Raw genomic sequence first — 15,974 nt, 5'->3', positions numbered from 1 at the left:
ACCAGACTCCCTACAAAGCCTCAAACACATGCCAGAAGGTATAGTGCAAAACCTGAGCTTCTCAGCCTGGGTTGTGTTTTAAGATTTATCAGTGCTCTGTCACACTGATACTCATCACACTGCACAGAACAAGGATGGCTGAGTAAGAAGGGCAAAAAACTCTTTATTTCTGTAAACAGTGTTGGACTGCCTTATGCAACTTCACGTAACACCTGGCACAAAAAGAAGTTGCTGTGAGCAGAATGTATTATGATAAATAATACTTTGGTTTTCTTGATCTTCAGGAGGCTCCAGGACTTTCACAAATTCCAGGTTCACGTGAATTTCCACTCCAAGGATAAGTGCAACTTTGAAGAGGATGAGTTGAAGCTGTCGAATACCTGTGGGGAGCAAGTGACAAAGATGTATTTGATAAGTAAGCAACCCCAGCTGCCACCAGCCTGCTACAGAACTGAAATTCATTGTTAACACGAGTGTGTAGCATTTCTCTTTCCCATACTGTAATGAATGCAAACATAGCAACTACCACAGGATGTTGTTCTCTTCCACCTCCCTTTCCTCTTGCAGCACAATCTTGTTGGCAAAACTCATTTCAGCTGAGTTTCTTAGAATACTTTTGTAGAGGTTTGCCTCTTGATGATATTTAAAATGTGCTAACCAGCACATTTTAGAATACAAAATTTTACAGCATATTTCCCTGTAAAATAGTCCACTCTGTTATTTGTGTCTACCTTCAACATACTGGAATAAATATCAATATTCTTCACAACTCATAATCAAAACCTGTTGTTTAACCATACCAGACTAACAAGAAAATCTGCTCCATAAGACTGTGACTTGTTCTATTTCCACCTTGCTTAAACAAGACCATTTTTTTCCTCTCTGTGTTCACACATGCACTGGCACATGGCTAAAGTAGATGAACTTTCCGCCAAACCACGAATGTCTCCACCAATCTTCTGATCCTGGCAAGCTCTTATCTCAACAGTGCCCATGCCCTCAGATACTTACTGATGTGATCAATAGATCCTGCGCAGAACTTGCCATAAAATTTCTTTGCTCCCAGTCCCCGAAGGTCGTGGATGGTAAAGGGCCAGAGGTGCAGCACGTTGTTCCTGGAGAAAGTGTCCCGCTTCTCCACCACGACAACCTTGGCTCCCAGGAAGGCAAGCTCTATGGCAGTCCGCAGGCCACAGGGGCCACCTCCAATAATTAAACACTGGCAGAGAAAAGGAGGGGTGGGACACAGGGTTTTGGATTATTTCCACACAGTTTCCATCTTGCTCTGGTTGGTATGACTTGAAATACAACTGGACTTGCACTACTGAGAGCACAAACAAGTAATTTACTTAAATCAACGGAATTTTTCTTGTATGTGCTATTCAGCCTATGTAAAAAGAGGATAAACTGTGCTTAATGCAGATACAAAAGCATCTGATGAAGAGAAGTAAGAGAAAAAAAACAACAAAAAGCCGAACATTTTTGAGCATCTGCTTGCACATTTCTAACCCTCATTTAGCATTTCTCAAGTGCTTGCAGCTGTTTCTCAACAGCATTACAGTTGTGTAAAAGGGAGGGGAAAGGAAATAAGTGGTCTTAGTGTAGGCTTTTTTTATTTTAAAGAGGAAATGGGTGTACATTTACTAGATTTGTTGAACAAACCCACGATAAGCCAGTAGCCTTACACTATTAGCTACTCTCTTTCAAGTGAGGGTGGATGTAACAGCCTGGTTCACCCACTGATGTAAGGAGGACATGCCAAAGGAACTCAGCAGACTTGCCCTCCTCTGCCAGAGCCAGGGAACTCATCCTGTCCTATTCCATTTCACCCAGTGCTAAACATCCTCACTTTCAGGAAAATCACACTTCAGAAGCTTAAATCTATGTTGGAAGAATCTCTTCCAAAACAATTACAGAGGATTCCTGCCCAAATTTTAGTTGACAGCTGTAATTTTTCACAGACCAACAAGGAAAGGATTTCCAGAAAGCAAACTAATTAAACCCCAAGCTATCTAGTGCTTACATTCCCTTGACTGATTACTAAAACCTGATTAGAAGCAGTCTTACAGCTGGACAATGCTGTTGTTCCCTATCTCCTACGAACCCCTTCCACTCCTCCAAACGCCCCCAGATTTCACAAAATCCCTGCTGTGAGTTCCAGCTGTGCCGTGGCTGGAGCAGGGACAGCTAAGGTGGGTCTGGGAGGACGGGAGAGCTGCAGCACAGCCAAGCTGGGCCGTGCTGCCCATGCCAGACCTTTGTGTCAGAGGCCAGACACGCTGCTGGGTGTCCCACACACAGAGCCAGGCACTGACTGCAGTTTCAAAGCAAGCCAGGCTCTATCTGCAGCCTCGCTGGATTCCAGTCTGGTTCCCATTACATTGCAATTGCAGAAAGTAGAGTCATTTGTTTATTTTGGTTTGGTCATCATTTGTTTTCAGATCCAACAACTTGAGCAAAAAGTATCTGGTGCTGACTTCTGTCCAACCCAAATCATAGAAGTGCAAAAATGTCTTTTTTCAATTTAATAAATAATTCTAATAAATTCCCATTGAAAGAAAAACTCCTGTGAGGTGCTTTGGCTTTGCTTTAGGCAAGTGTTTTGTTAACCAGAGATATTAAAGTTAGGCTGTTGCCTTAGCCACTTGGCTTTGTTCCTTGTAAAAGAACATATTTAATTCACAATTTCTGAAGAACACTCCTTGCTGCATGGTGAATATTAAAAAAAAAAAAAAAAAAAATCAACAGATGTAACAATATAAAGGAAGAATAATAGAGGGCACATGAAGCCTAGCTGAAGAGGACCTTTTTGCACATGCTCCTTGTGATTAGCATGGGAACTCTGAGGTCTGACAAGTGAGTGACTCAATTGAGCCTTCACAGCTTCCAGTCATGTTGAGCAGGCAGTCAGAACCATTTTACAAAGCAAGCCCATACATGGTCTGATAAGGTGAGGCTGTTTTTTTTTCGCTTACAAGCTGTATTATACATAAATAAATGCAACTTTAAAGAAAATAAAAAATAAAAAGAAACAGCAGTCTTTGGAGATTTAGTCATAGCAGACCCTGCCAAATAACAAAACCCACACAGAAAACCCTTCGTTCCTCCTGGTGCTTTGCAACACACTATGTTAGCATTTTAAGGAGGATTCTGCCCTCTTCTCTCCTCCTATCACATTGACAAAGTATCTTCATAATTGCATAGAGACACCATGAAAAATGGTTGTATGTTTGCCACCACCCGTGGTTACCTCCAGAAACACATTTATCTACATCTCAGAGCTATTTGTTCCAAGATTTATTGAGGATGCTTCCTGCTGGTGTAGAATTTACTCTTGGCACTTCTTCATCTAATTTTGAAACTTCTGGGGTCAAAACCAGTACAAAATCCTTGCAAAAGTAATTCTTACTACATTTGTGTTCCTAACTTTATTAAGCAAGGGAAGGGCCCATGCCACTCCCCTGTGGTCTGCCTGCCAACAGACTCCCAGAAGAAACCTTCCTGCAGCCAGACTAGCAGGAACTTCGAATGGCATCCTATTTTCCCCTCCAGTTATCCCAGCCTCCTGGCTCATCAGAGCCTGCTTTTGGAACTAATTTCTTGCAATTTAACACAAATCATGACAGCTGGCATCACACAGGGAGTCTCAAACAATCAATCCTGAATGAACAAATGCCAAGGGCTTCTTGACATCCCCATCACCATTCACACATCAACTGCCTTTTAACAGTGCCAGATCATCTCCCACAAAGCTAAAGGACAACTTGACTTTTCAAAGCATCTCTCACAAATTATCCCAAGTAACAGTTGCTGAAAAGAACAGACAAAGAGCTTTTGCATATTTCTTGCTCAAGCTGGAAACGAAGGGAGAAAGTCTTGCTTAGTTTTATGGAAGAATAAGATCATGACCAGACTTCTATAACCTGCCTGAAGAATCAGTATCATGTTGGATGTTACATCTTGTTTTACCACTGAGATAATAATACTGAGAGAAGACATTTTTCTTGGTGAAAACCTCCTAGTGCAAATGGCTGATCTTCTGTCTGCAGATGTGCATGAATATTTTCTGTCAAAAGAGAAGCTTCATTGAATTTAACATATTTCCCAAGAACAGCACCTATGTTAAGGCAAAATTACAGAAAGAATATGGGTTACAAAATTCCCATTGAATGAAACTAATGTAAGTTTCCAGGCCAGTAATAATTGCCTAGTGACTAACTTGGGACTATTTCAGTTTAAATTCATACTTAATAAGTAAAGGATGGACATTTTTGCACTTCACAATAAAACACTAATAAGCCTATGCATATTTTATAAAAGTTGTTTATTCAAGTTGCTGAGTAAATAGTCTGTTTCTATGATACTGTTAAAAAGTATTGTACTCTTCCCTAAAAGATGATTGTTTCTGTATAAATCTTGTCCCACACTACAACCAAGCACAGTACACAATGCATTATTTATTTTCAGACAGAAATAGAATAGAACTTCACTGATTTTTTCCTTGTGCAATTTAAATATATCAGAAATTTCCACTTATATTTACTAATATAAACACACATAGCATTTGGTAAGTCTCATAAGCTTGATTGCACTCAAGGGTCAGGCTGACTGTAAGAGATGCTACTTTCTCTCTCTATGTTTAGGAAGAGCAGTGCCTTGAAAATCTTCAGGAAATATTCCCAGTGCTGAGCTAAATGGCAGCACAAGTCACCTCTCCAATAGCAGAATGGCTTCTGTGCCAGGCACAGGATTTTGATATGATCTCCTGTAGATAATGTACTCAAAATAGGAGGGAAGGGAGAGGGCCTCTTGCAATCCCTCCTTTCTCCTGCTATTAAATCAGCAGCAGCCTGTGAATCCAGGCACCTGCATCCCCTTGTGGAAAAACCATATGCAGTTAAACAGCTGAACATCACCACTATGTTTAACAAAAAATACCCAAACAAACCGAAAAAACTCCAAACCAACAAACAAAAAAACCCCACAACACCAACAAAAAATGCAAAAAAAAACTACCTCAAAATAACACTCCACAACAACCCAGTCACAAAAAATCTCATCCACTATAACTGAAAGGCTGAATCTATTCATTGACCTTGAAAAATTAAAAAAACATTAGCTCTCAGCATTTAGATGCTCAAGGAATCTAGCAGGTGGTAGTAGCATGGGGGTGGGAGATACAACAAACAGCATCTCTTGGCATAGCTAAGAGCAGACAAATCCTGTTGTGGCCCAGTGCGTTATCCCATGGCTGTCATCCCACTCTAAACCCCTCACTCCTCTCCTGCCCAAGGTACCCAAATATAAAATTCATCTTGGAAAATAAGGGGGTGTTAAATGATGATCCACTCCCTGTATGTCCTTGGGATGAAGACAGAAGCTTCAATAACTCCAGGAATCCAAGATTTCCTAATTTCTGCCTTTCAGCTGTTTTCGAGGTGATAAAAAGGGGATTATTTTTAGCCTCCAGCTCAACAACAGCTGGACAGACACAGGCACACCCTTTGTTGTCTTATGGCATGCCAAGCCAGAAGCATCACTGCTACTCTTCAGTGGAAATAGTGAAAAACCAGCAAAACCCATCTGCCCAGGTTACTGAACTGCCTTTAGCCAAACCACCAAATGGAAATTGAACTACAGGCATGGATCGTGCTCCCAGAAAGGAGCAGAAAGGGGGGGGCTTTCCCACAAGCCTCAAAGCCCCCCGATCATGGATCATGCTCCCAGAAAGGAGCAGAAAGGGGGGGGCTTTCCCACAAGCCTCAAAGCCCCCTGATCCTCACAACCACAGGTGCCCTCAGCAGCTGTGGGCCTCCCCACCCAGTGACAGGAGGCTCTGTGCAGGACACAGAAGGACAGTGCTTTGCTTTTCCATGGCAAACATTCATTTCCATAGTCACCAGGTCGGGGACCATGAGAGAAGACAACTTTCACACCGGCCCAGGCCTTTGTGCAATACCCAGAGTGACAGGGGTGCACCAAGGACTAATTTGGCTGATTCCAGAGGGTCACATCCTGCATGGATTTGGACAAGTGCTTATTGGTGATGGGGCTTAATGTGCTGCAACATGAGACAGGCACGAAACAACACATTTTCTGTGCCCGTTCCCCTGGAAAGGCTCCAGACAAAAGCAGCTGCACAAGCAGCTAAGGCAGAGGCCACCAGGAGCTTCCTCCACCACGATGCTTTCCATGCCATCCCCTTTACTAGATATGAAAATTCTTCTGGCAAAAATAGGACTGCTCAGCAGGACATTCCTGACTTACTGACTTATAGTTCATCTCCCACTTGCAGCTCCAGATTTTAGCACATAAATCCACTGACAGCCACCAGATTCAACACTGCAGCCCAATGCACCCTGAACCCACCGAATAATCAATTTAAAGTTTGAAACATCATAATGGAAGATACTGAAAAATGAAAATCTATATGCCACTTCAGACAACATTAAAAATGGCACAGGCTGAAGCTTTATTGTTAAGAAAAATCAATTCTTCCATCTTCTCCCCCAGGAAAGGGGGAGAGAAGGCCTAGGAGTAATTAAACTTGACTACAAAGGTTATGTAATCTTTAAAAGGGTTTTTTCTCTGTTGTACTGTTTAATGAGCTCCTTACAGAATTAGCAAGGTTAAAAAAAAAAAGTCATTTGACAAAAATAATATTCACTTAGATGTATTTTAATGAGAAATCCTAACTCTCCAAAGGGTTACATGAACAATTCTTAAATACACTACAGATAGGTCTAAAAATCTACCTTAAAATACTATTAAGATAATACTATTAGCTGGATCTTGCTGAACAGGCATTTTTGGAGAGTGAACACCACATAAATACCACTGCTGGGGAAGTTCAGAGGTACCTGGGAACAGCAAGGCTCACACACCCCTAATTGCAACAAAACCTTGCGCCAATGCACGAATTCAATGCCTCACTACAATTCCACTTCTGCTTTAAATCCCTCCAGTATTTTACCCTTTGTACTCCCAGCTGAGCACCTCAGAAATGTGCAGTTTTGTCCTCTCCCAGATCAGTGATTGGCAGAAATGGAGCCACAGCTTTATTTTTTTCCCCCCTCTAAGACTGTACCATGGATCTGAGGCCACCCAACCCAGGGTGACTTTGGCCACAGCTCTTTCCCAGCAGCTGCTGCACTCGCAGCTGGACGCAGCACAATCCAGGGATCAGAGGATCTATCTTTACTGCCCTCCTGTTTTATTGAGTCAAAATGCCAGAAGTGAAACATTAGCACATTTATTGCATTCATCTGGCTCATCTTTACCGGGATTTTTTTCTCTTTTTTGGAAGATAAGCTTCTGCACGGAAAAAAGTACGTGCCTTCATTTTTCCTGGATGTATTTGGACACACTTGTCCATCCATCCTCTCTGTCACATGGATAGATGAACTAATATTAGACCTGTGTATTAAAAAAAAAGCTCTTTCCATAGTTTGAAATTAAAACAATGGTATGAACAACATCTGTAACTCATATTCTATTCTATGCCACCCATTAAAGAGGGGCAGTGTGCACTCAGGGTGTTAGAAAGTCAAGAGTGCCTTCCATGACGCATCAGAGCTGTCAGGACTTTGGGGCTTTTCTGAAGAACTCAGGTGGCATTTGTTGTATTTAAATCTGGTGACTTGATCTCAGATCTTTTAGAAGAATATGCAAAAATACTTCTTGAAAAAATTGCAACTGACAGTCATAATACAGCAAGAATGCGTGGACACTTCCCGTTGCCCTGCACCAGTTACAGTTATCCAAAAAACCTAGACATTACTAACAAAAAAATGTTACACTCATTTCAGTAAACATATCCACCAGAAACCTGGCAAGTGCTTTAATCCAAAAATCTCCTCAAAAAAAGCACAAAATAAGCCCTCCAACATCCTTTGGAATTAAGTGTGTTTGCTGTTCTCTTACCTGCCTTTCATTGTAATCAAAACACAGGGAAGAAAAAAAGAACAAGTCCACACCCAAAATCCAGAAGAGATTGCTTTCTTTTCTTTTTTTGGCCAGCTGCTTAAACAATCAAAACGAAAACAAGATAAACCTTGCAGAAAGAATGTTGCCTGACTATCCCAGCCATGAACGTGGCTGGCAGCATGTAAGTACCTGGCCTGTCACACCGAGATAGTGCTCTGAGGCTACACTAAAAACTTGGCAAAAACAAAACCACAAGACAAAGAATTCATCCCAGAAACAAAAACTGATGGAGAGAGATAAAGGCAACAAGAGCCTCACCTCTGAGCATAGCAGAGACCAAGCCATGAGTCTGGGGAGCTTTGTGAGCAGTGACAGAGAGAAAATGGTTAATCCCCTCCCTGGTTTCCAGGGGCAGGGGCTGTGCTGGGCAGCCAGCAGAGGAGGAAAGGATTTCTCATGCTCTATGGCATCTAAAGCATGCCGGCAGGTTGGTCAACAAGCACGGCTTGATTTCACCAAGAGCTTGGTAACATGCTTTAAAAATACACCCCTGCTGCTCCAGTCCGGCCCATCGACAGAGAAACCTGGAACTTTTAACCAAACATCACAACAACCTAACAAACAAGCTGAGCTTCCACTTGGAAACTGGCTTTTTCAGCTAAGTGGGGCGTTACCTTACTTTGAGGGTATTTCACAGAATATTTTAAAATACATTCTAAAATTCACTTTTCTATTAGGTGAATTGTTAACCAATACCCATTTAAGACATGGTTTTTAGAAGCCAGTCCTGAGTAAATGAGCTCATATAGATATAGATATCAAATCTCAGTCTGAATCCAGATTTTCAAATTTTATTTATTTTTAAAGATTCTAATAATTTAATCCCAGTATTCCTAACTCTCCTAAGCAGAATGACTGTACAGCAGTGTACATCAGCTACAGATGAGCTCAAAGTGCAATACAGTACCAGAAACCAACAGTTCTGGGCTCTTGGAGTCCTTTTTTTCCCAGCTCATCATGCAGCCTTCAAAGTCACTGCATTTCTACTGCTGACACTCACAGATATTTAACTAGCAAATCTAAATACAGGTCCAAAAGAGTGATAATCTGATTTTTTTTCTAGTTTACCTAGTCACTTGCACAAATCAGTTCACCATAGGTAGATAGTGCCTTTAATTTTGACACTTTTTCTTACAATCTGAGAACACTAGGAATTACTAACCAGCACTTCTTATTAAGACAGCATCCAAAAGTGCCAGCAAGCAAAATGGACTTGAATGTTCAAACAACCAGAATTAAAAATATTTACCTTTAGCACATTTTTAAGAAGGCTTCTGATAGCGGGGAAAGTTAACAGCACTCACAGAACCCACAAATCAAGCTGCTGGCAGCATATCACAGTGAAAGTTAAATCTTAGCGCTTCTTGCTCTTATTTCCAAAACCTTTTTTGGCTGAAAACAAGGGTAGTACATAACCCTTATTACTAAGCAAAAGACTCTCAAAAAATAAATATTAAATAGTGAAAAAATATAAAAAGATGCACACATCAAAAAAAGGGGCAGAGAGCTGGAAACAAACTTTGGCAGCAAACTGCACAACACGAGGCGCAACACTCTCTTCTACACCAACATTCCATCCGACACAACAGAAAGGAGATAAACATACAGCAGTGTTTATTTACACGTATTAATGAGTCTGTTTTCACATTCCAGGCTGGGTGAAATGCAGATGGAGGCACCAGCCATGCTTGTTCTGCCACTATCAGGGCTCTAGCTGGGCTGCCAGGCGCTGAACTTCCTAGGCCAGGTGCCTCCAGGCAGGCAGGGCATGCAGAACCACGGCAGCAGCCCCACCAGGAATGGCTTCCTACCCCATCCCATTGTTTCCTACCTTGCTAAAGGACAAGTAAGAGAAAAAGCAAGGAGAAGAAACCTGAGAGAAATGTCTTTGCTTTCCACTGAGTGCTTGCTGATCTGCATAACTTGTCATTACTGCTCTGGGTGTGTAGTCCTTGGCAGGAAGCTCACTGCCATCTCCTGAAATGTCTTCTAATCTGAGTTGCAATTTACCCCGGAGCAGTTGTTTTATCTGAATTGTAAATCCTGCAAGGATGGCAGGCAGGGTGCAGGCAGGACAGGACCAGGAGGAAGGAGCACTTGCTGTTGCACAGGTCCCTTCAGAGCTGCTCTCACAAACCTTTCCAAGGGGCAGGAGAAGCAAACAGCACAAGGCTAACTCTCAGCACAGCAGAAGCACATGGTTTCTGCTCAGACAGTATCTCAGTCAGATGAACAAATCCAGAGAGTGCTGCAAGACAAGGCAGGCAGTGTCTCTTGGCTGGTTTGTCCATTGGAAACAGCGTGCCCTTGGAAAAACAAGAGCTGCTCTTCAGGAGCAGCAAACGTCCAGGGCAAACGGCAAACTTTGAAAACCTAATCAGAACTTAATCTATCAGCAAGATGACAAGAGGCAGAAGGAGAAATGCCACAGCAGTTCTGTATGGCTTGGCACTCCAAACACTCCCATGGTGCTCCCCTTGGGCCTTCCCTAGCACAGATTAGGCGAAGGTATGGAAGCCTCTTCTGCTGGTCCCGTTCTGCAGAGCTCTGACCATTCCTCCTGCTCTGCTCTTGCTCCACTTTACCTGCCAGAACATTCTAGCTGGGGTTTCATCTGCACTAAGGAGGTGGCTGGATGTGTGGGTCCTCAGAAGCACCAGATAATTTTCTGCAGCATATTCCCAGTTTCCTCAGAGTATTACACTCCTCTAAGGCAAAGTTCATCATCTCCAAGTAGCTTCTAGCAATTTTACCCTGTTGATCCCAGGTTAAGACACAAATATCCCAGAGACCTGAGATGCAAACAGTGTGCAGAAACCTGGTTTCTTGTAGAAACAAATTCTGTAAATGCAGACTTGTTAGGGAATGTGGAAATTTCAAGAACCATCTGACAAAAATAACCCCTCTTTAAACAGCGTAGCAGAGAAAATAAAGCAAATTAAACCAAGGGCATTAAAAGGGAATTTCTACTTTTTCTTTTCAACAGATACCAGCTAAACTTCTTTTTTCACCATGAATGCCATCAATATCATGGCTTTTTAGAGAGAAAACACAAATAGAAATTGTCTTGTTTGCTTATGAAGATAATCTTCTACTAAAATATTTTACATTTTCTCTTCTTGTACAGCATCTTAGAACTGTGATATTTTGCATACTGCAAAAAGAATATTCAAAGCTATCTGCACTGAGGCCTAAGCAGCAGATAATGCAGAATTTTGTTTGTCAGCAGAAAGAGAGCAACCACATCCCCAAACCCCTGTTCTCAGGGCAGACATGGGAACCTCAGGAAGGACCTCAGCTGCAGGAGACAGGAAATTACCTTATTGTCTGAAATCTGGGGTTTAGCAGCCAAGTGTTTAATCACTTGTTGGTAGCAAAAGCTCTGTATTTCCTCACTTATCAGTACACAAACATTACCAGAGGGAGGCTGGAAGCGTAGCTAATAACAAACCCCTGATGACCACCTTTGGCACCAACCCCACAACAACCACATGCGTCTCTTGGAAGGCAGGAGAAAGACCTGGCCCAGCAAAGCATCCTGCCCTGGAGCTCCCCTTGCCCCCCACACCAGCCTCCCTGGTGGATGGACACAGCCCAGCTGCTTCAAAGAACCAAACCCCAAAGCCCCGCAGAGCCAGGGCCATGGGAACACACCCTGTGGTAACCTTTTGTTTCATTCAGACCTCATTAAGCCACTTGTGGTGACAATAGTGCTGGTTTGTGTGAAAGTAACTGTGTGTCACTCCCTGTGGGAATCTTCATAAAATATCTAGGAAATCAGGTCAGGGTGGGACAGCTTCCTTCTCTCCATTACTTGCAAAGCCATTAAGTGAGGGACAGAGAAACAGCACAGTTCTGTTAAAATACAGATGTAAAGCTACTGTTACCTTCCGAGCCAAAAAAAATTTAAATTCCACATGCCTAAAATGTCTTATCTAGCCTGTCTGATTGCTCTGCTTTGGCCAGGCTTCACTGCTTTTCATAACTGATAAAGCTGAAAAAACTGTGTGTTTGTGGAAGTGTCTCCAGGATAATGAAAATAAAGTGATTTCATTACCAAATCACATGCCAAACATTTGCTTTTGCTGATGTAATTTGGCCCAATCTCAGCTTAAAACACATCACAAAGAGTCAAATACTTTGTTTTGCTTTCAAAAAACTGTCTGTTGTGTGTCCTGTCATCACCCCAGCTTCTGCCTATCCCCGCTCTCAAAATCCTTGGAGAAATGAATGTGAATGCAGTGCTCAACAACTGTGGTTTCACTGCATGTTCATAGGTGATTTACTGGTTCTCCACTCATCTCAAGCAAACCTCCCCTGCCACTCATCCTCATTAGTCCTATGTTTTCTAGAGCTTTGAAATAGAAGTTGCTTATTAAAATATTTAAAAATAAATCTACAATCGAAATCTGGTGCAAGGCTTTAGAATCCCTGTCCTAAAAGGCAAAAGCAAAGAAGCACCAATATCAAGATCAGCAGCTTGTCTTTCAAGTGTATGAAACACACCCAGGTGCCACTTAAAATGTCAGTAGAATGTGGCCTTCAATATTCCCAAAAACCTTGACAGCTTCTGGATTCCACTATCCAAGCATTATTTGTTTGTTTCTTTAAAGAAAATACACACACACATACAAAGGAGCTGAATGCCTCTTTGTAAAAAGCCACAACCTTTCATTCACTCAGCTTCCTAACTTGGCAGTCATCTTCTGGCTGACTAGTTCAAGTTCTGTGGACTTCACAGGAATGCTTTTTTATTAAAATAAGCAAGCCAGCAACACTATCTAATATATCTGCAACAAGTTTGGTGTGTTCATTATAAACCCTGATTATCAGGTTTGGAAATCTCCCTATTCCAATAATTATTTTGAAGAAAATAGTAAATCTGGCAAAAGGGATCGGTATTTACTCTTTATAAGATGAAAGAGGTTACAATTTTCATTATAATATGGATATTTTTTCTGTTGGAGCATAACTGGCTTTGCCTTCTTTCATCTTACAATTCAATTACTCAATTAAAAACCAAATGTTTGTCTTGAGGGATGCAATCAGTCAGGTCAGTTGAACACTCAAACTCACTGGCTTCTGTACCAGTACATACAGCACTGGAGTAACCTGGCCGAAAATCCCCATTGCCTCTGAAGGATCAACAAATGCCAGCACTTGGGGAGGAAATTTGGCCACTTTACCTGCAGGTTCATACACGCTGGATGATTTGCTTAATTAGGAGACAAGTATTTGTTAAGCAGGACAGAGGAAGACATGTGGAATCCAATCTACCTGATTTACCACGAGGGGCAAGGCTGCAGAATGGGATGTTTGTAATCAGCTGAGGACTGGGAGGAAGGCACTTTGTACCCAACAAGACCGCAGAATGGGATGTTTGTAGACAACTGAGGACTGGAAGGAAGGCACTTTGTGGCCAACAAGAAGCAGAGAGACCTGGCACCCTGTGCTCATCCTGCCCATTGCCCCACGGCTACGGAACAGGGCAGCACCCAGACACACCAGGAGCTCCTTTCCCTTTCTCAGCACCAGCAAAGTAGGTTTGGTAACTCCCAAGGTATTCATTTGGCAGTCTTTAGAAATGGAGACAATGTGAAAAGCAGTGGAAGGGGTTTGCAGATAAAGACCATCCCCCGTTTTATTGCTGATAGGTACACCAGTCTGGTTAGAACAGGGAGACGTGGCTTGGGTTCAGTCAGAAAACCTCCAACCCCAGCTGTGACCCAGGGCTCCTCCTCTGCTGACTCACACCCTGGCCCAGCTCCCCTGAAACCACAGGCTCTCTGCACTGCTGTGCTGGATAAAGCACCACCATGGAGCCCTCTCTGCAGCAGGGACACAGATGCCACCGGGTCCTGGTCAGACTGACAGCACATGACAGTACCAAAAAGAGCCACTTCATCCTTATGTAAGTCCTGGAAACACAGTCAAAAACAATTTTAGAGTCATTCTCTTGCAATAAGTCTCCCAACAGGAGTTTTTGGAAGGAAACCTCATCTATTGTAAAACAATATTTGAAAGGCTGAGTTCAGGAATGAGTAAAGGAGAGGCATCTGAGGACCACATTTAGTGATGAACACAGTGGTGTTGAGTTAACCAGCTGCACTCAATCTTAGAGGCCTTTTCCAACCTAAATGATACTATTATAAACTTCAAGACCATTGAATTTGTTTTTTAGGGTTTTATATGAGTCCATACACACACATACCTACAAATGCACATATGTATGGTTTTAAATGCACAGCTTTCAAAAGTTCTTAGCTTAATTTTATTTCCTTGCTTTATGCTAATATTGTTCAGCCTCAAAACAGCAGCTCAGACTGTACAAGTCTCCCGCCCAGGAACTGTGCCCAAGGTAGGGTCCAAAATGCAGGCAAATGCTCAGAAGAACAAAGCTGCACCCAGGCATTTGTCCCTCCTCAACTGTAGCTTTGTCCCAAAACTCAAATACCCAGAGAGAAATGCCAGAGTCTACCAAGGCAGCTGATAATTACACAGTAGCACTTCAAGCATAGTTTTCTTAGTTCTCAAGTGTAAGCATGTATTTTGCAAAAACAGCATGCACCTTTGAAGGGGAAGGCAACACCACATTTGCATGCTTCAGAGAACTAACACCCCCTTCTCAGAGTGAGCCTGGGATGTTTCCATGTGCAGAAATTTCTGCTCCCCTGAAGCATGGGAGAGCCTGAATTTCGGGTGCACAGCATGAGCCAGGTGCTACCCCCGATACATATTCATAACTATCTCTAACATCAGTGGGAGCCTCATTTACATCTGCATGCACATATTCCTATCATTTACACAGGTAAACTGAAAGTAAATGTAAATTAAGTGCAAGTAATGGATCTGCTCCATACAGAGAGGCAGCATTCACAGATGTCTTAAAAAGGCTAATGAATATACTAACACTAGCTGGATATACTCTTGTTCATTATTGCATGATGTTTTGCATGTTCAAAAATTTAGACTGATATTCAAACTGCTAACGTAGGAAACAACATGCATTAAACCTTTAATGTTCTTTGATTGTCCAGCTCCATCCCCCAAAGAAACAAATAATCACTTCAGAGTCCAGCCATGCTCCTCTGCATTAATTAGTAGAAGATGAAAACCAGAGAGAAATTTTGTCAGCATTAAAAAATTGTGCTTTTTCTGCACATATTTGCAAAAGAAACACAGTGCGATATCTACAGTTTTGCCTGGTTAGTACAAACTTTTGTTTCTCCCTAATGCTGGTGAACTAGGCAGGTGCCAGCTCCAGAAACAAATTTTGAACAGGACTCATTCCCATCTTAGAAGTTCAAGATTGAAGGAAATTTATGTTTTGTGAAGATTTAACACTCACACAGGCAGACTCCTACAGTTTCAGAAAAATCATTTCTGCCCCAGTTCTGTTCATGTCTTTCTTCAGCAGTCTGGCTTTATTTTGGGGCAGGTGGTTTTGCTTATTTTCCTACAAAGAATTCAGGGAAAATAATGCTCCCAATAAAACAACTCTGAAATAGCAGTGGGTTTAAACTTCTTGAAAATTGCTCAACCAGTTTTATTCATCCAGTTTAAAACCGTATCATTGTAGAAACTTTGAAAGCCATATTTGGCAATGTTCTTCAAGAGCAGTTAAGACACAGGATTATTGTTATTTAGCTGGAGTGGAACGTTCTGTATGCATAAAACTTGTGCATATTGCAATGAGTAACTCAAGTGTGGCTGAAGAGTTTACAAGCACAAAGTCAACAAGTACAGCATTCAGCTCTTAAATACCATGCAAAAACAAAAAGAAAGAAAAAAACCAAAGCCCAGCAGTTTTGGGATGAGGCAGTAGATTTTAATTTTGTTTTAAAAAAAGCCTCAAAAAAAAAAAAAAAAAAAACCACAAACAAAAAAACCAAACAAAAAAAAAGCACCAAAAAAACCCACCCCAAAATATCCAAAAACAAACAAAAAACCCAACAAGCCTCCTCTGAGTCATTTAGAACCCAACTGCA

The 15,974-nt window shown here is 41.9% G+C and overlaps 1 protein-coding gene across 6 annotated transcripts in view; it reads right to left on the bottom strand.

Moving 5' to 3' along the window:
- Positions 1–15,974, bottom strand: part of MICAL2 (microtubule associated monooxygenase, calponin and LIM domain containing 2) — a 76,006-nt gene that overhangs the window by 33,287 nt on the left and 26,745 nt on the right. For all 6 annotated transcript variants that reach the window (XR_009418591.1, XM_059473701.1, XM_059473703.1 and 3 more), the window contains exons 3-4: positions 1,012–1,219; positions 264–380 (exon numbers count right to left, since the gene is read on the bottom strand). Coding sequence is in view for 5 of the 6 variants with exons in the window: in XM_059473701.1 (XP_059329684.1) it covers positions 264–380; positions 1,012–1,219 (325 nt within the window). In the remaining variant the exon portion in view is untranslated. The remainder of the gene's footprint in view (positions 1–263; positions 381–1,011; positions 1,220–15,974) is intronic.

The sequence above is a fragment of the Ammospiza nelsoni genome, chromosome 6 (genome assembly GCF_027579445.1).
Source record: "Ammospiza nelsoni isolate bAmmNel1 chromosome 6, bAmmNel1.pri, whole genome shotgun sequence".
Classification (NCBI taxonomy): domain Eukaryota; kingdom Metazoa; phylum Chordata; class Aves; order Passeriformes; family Passerellidae; genus Ammospiza; species Ammospiza nelsoni.
Note: the sequence above shows the minus strand (reverse complement) of the source record. Positions and strands in the feature narration are given on the sequence as shown.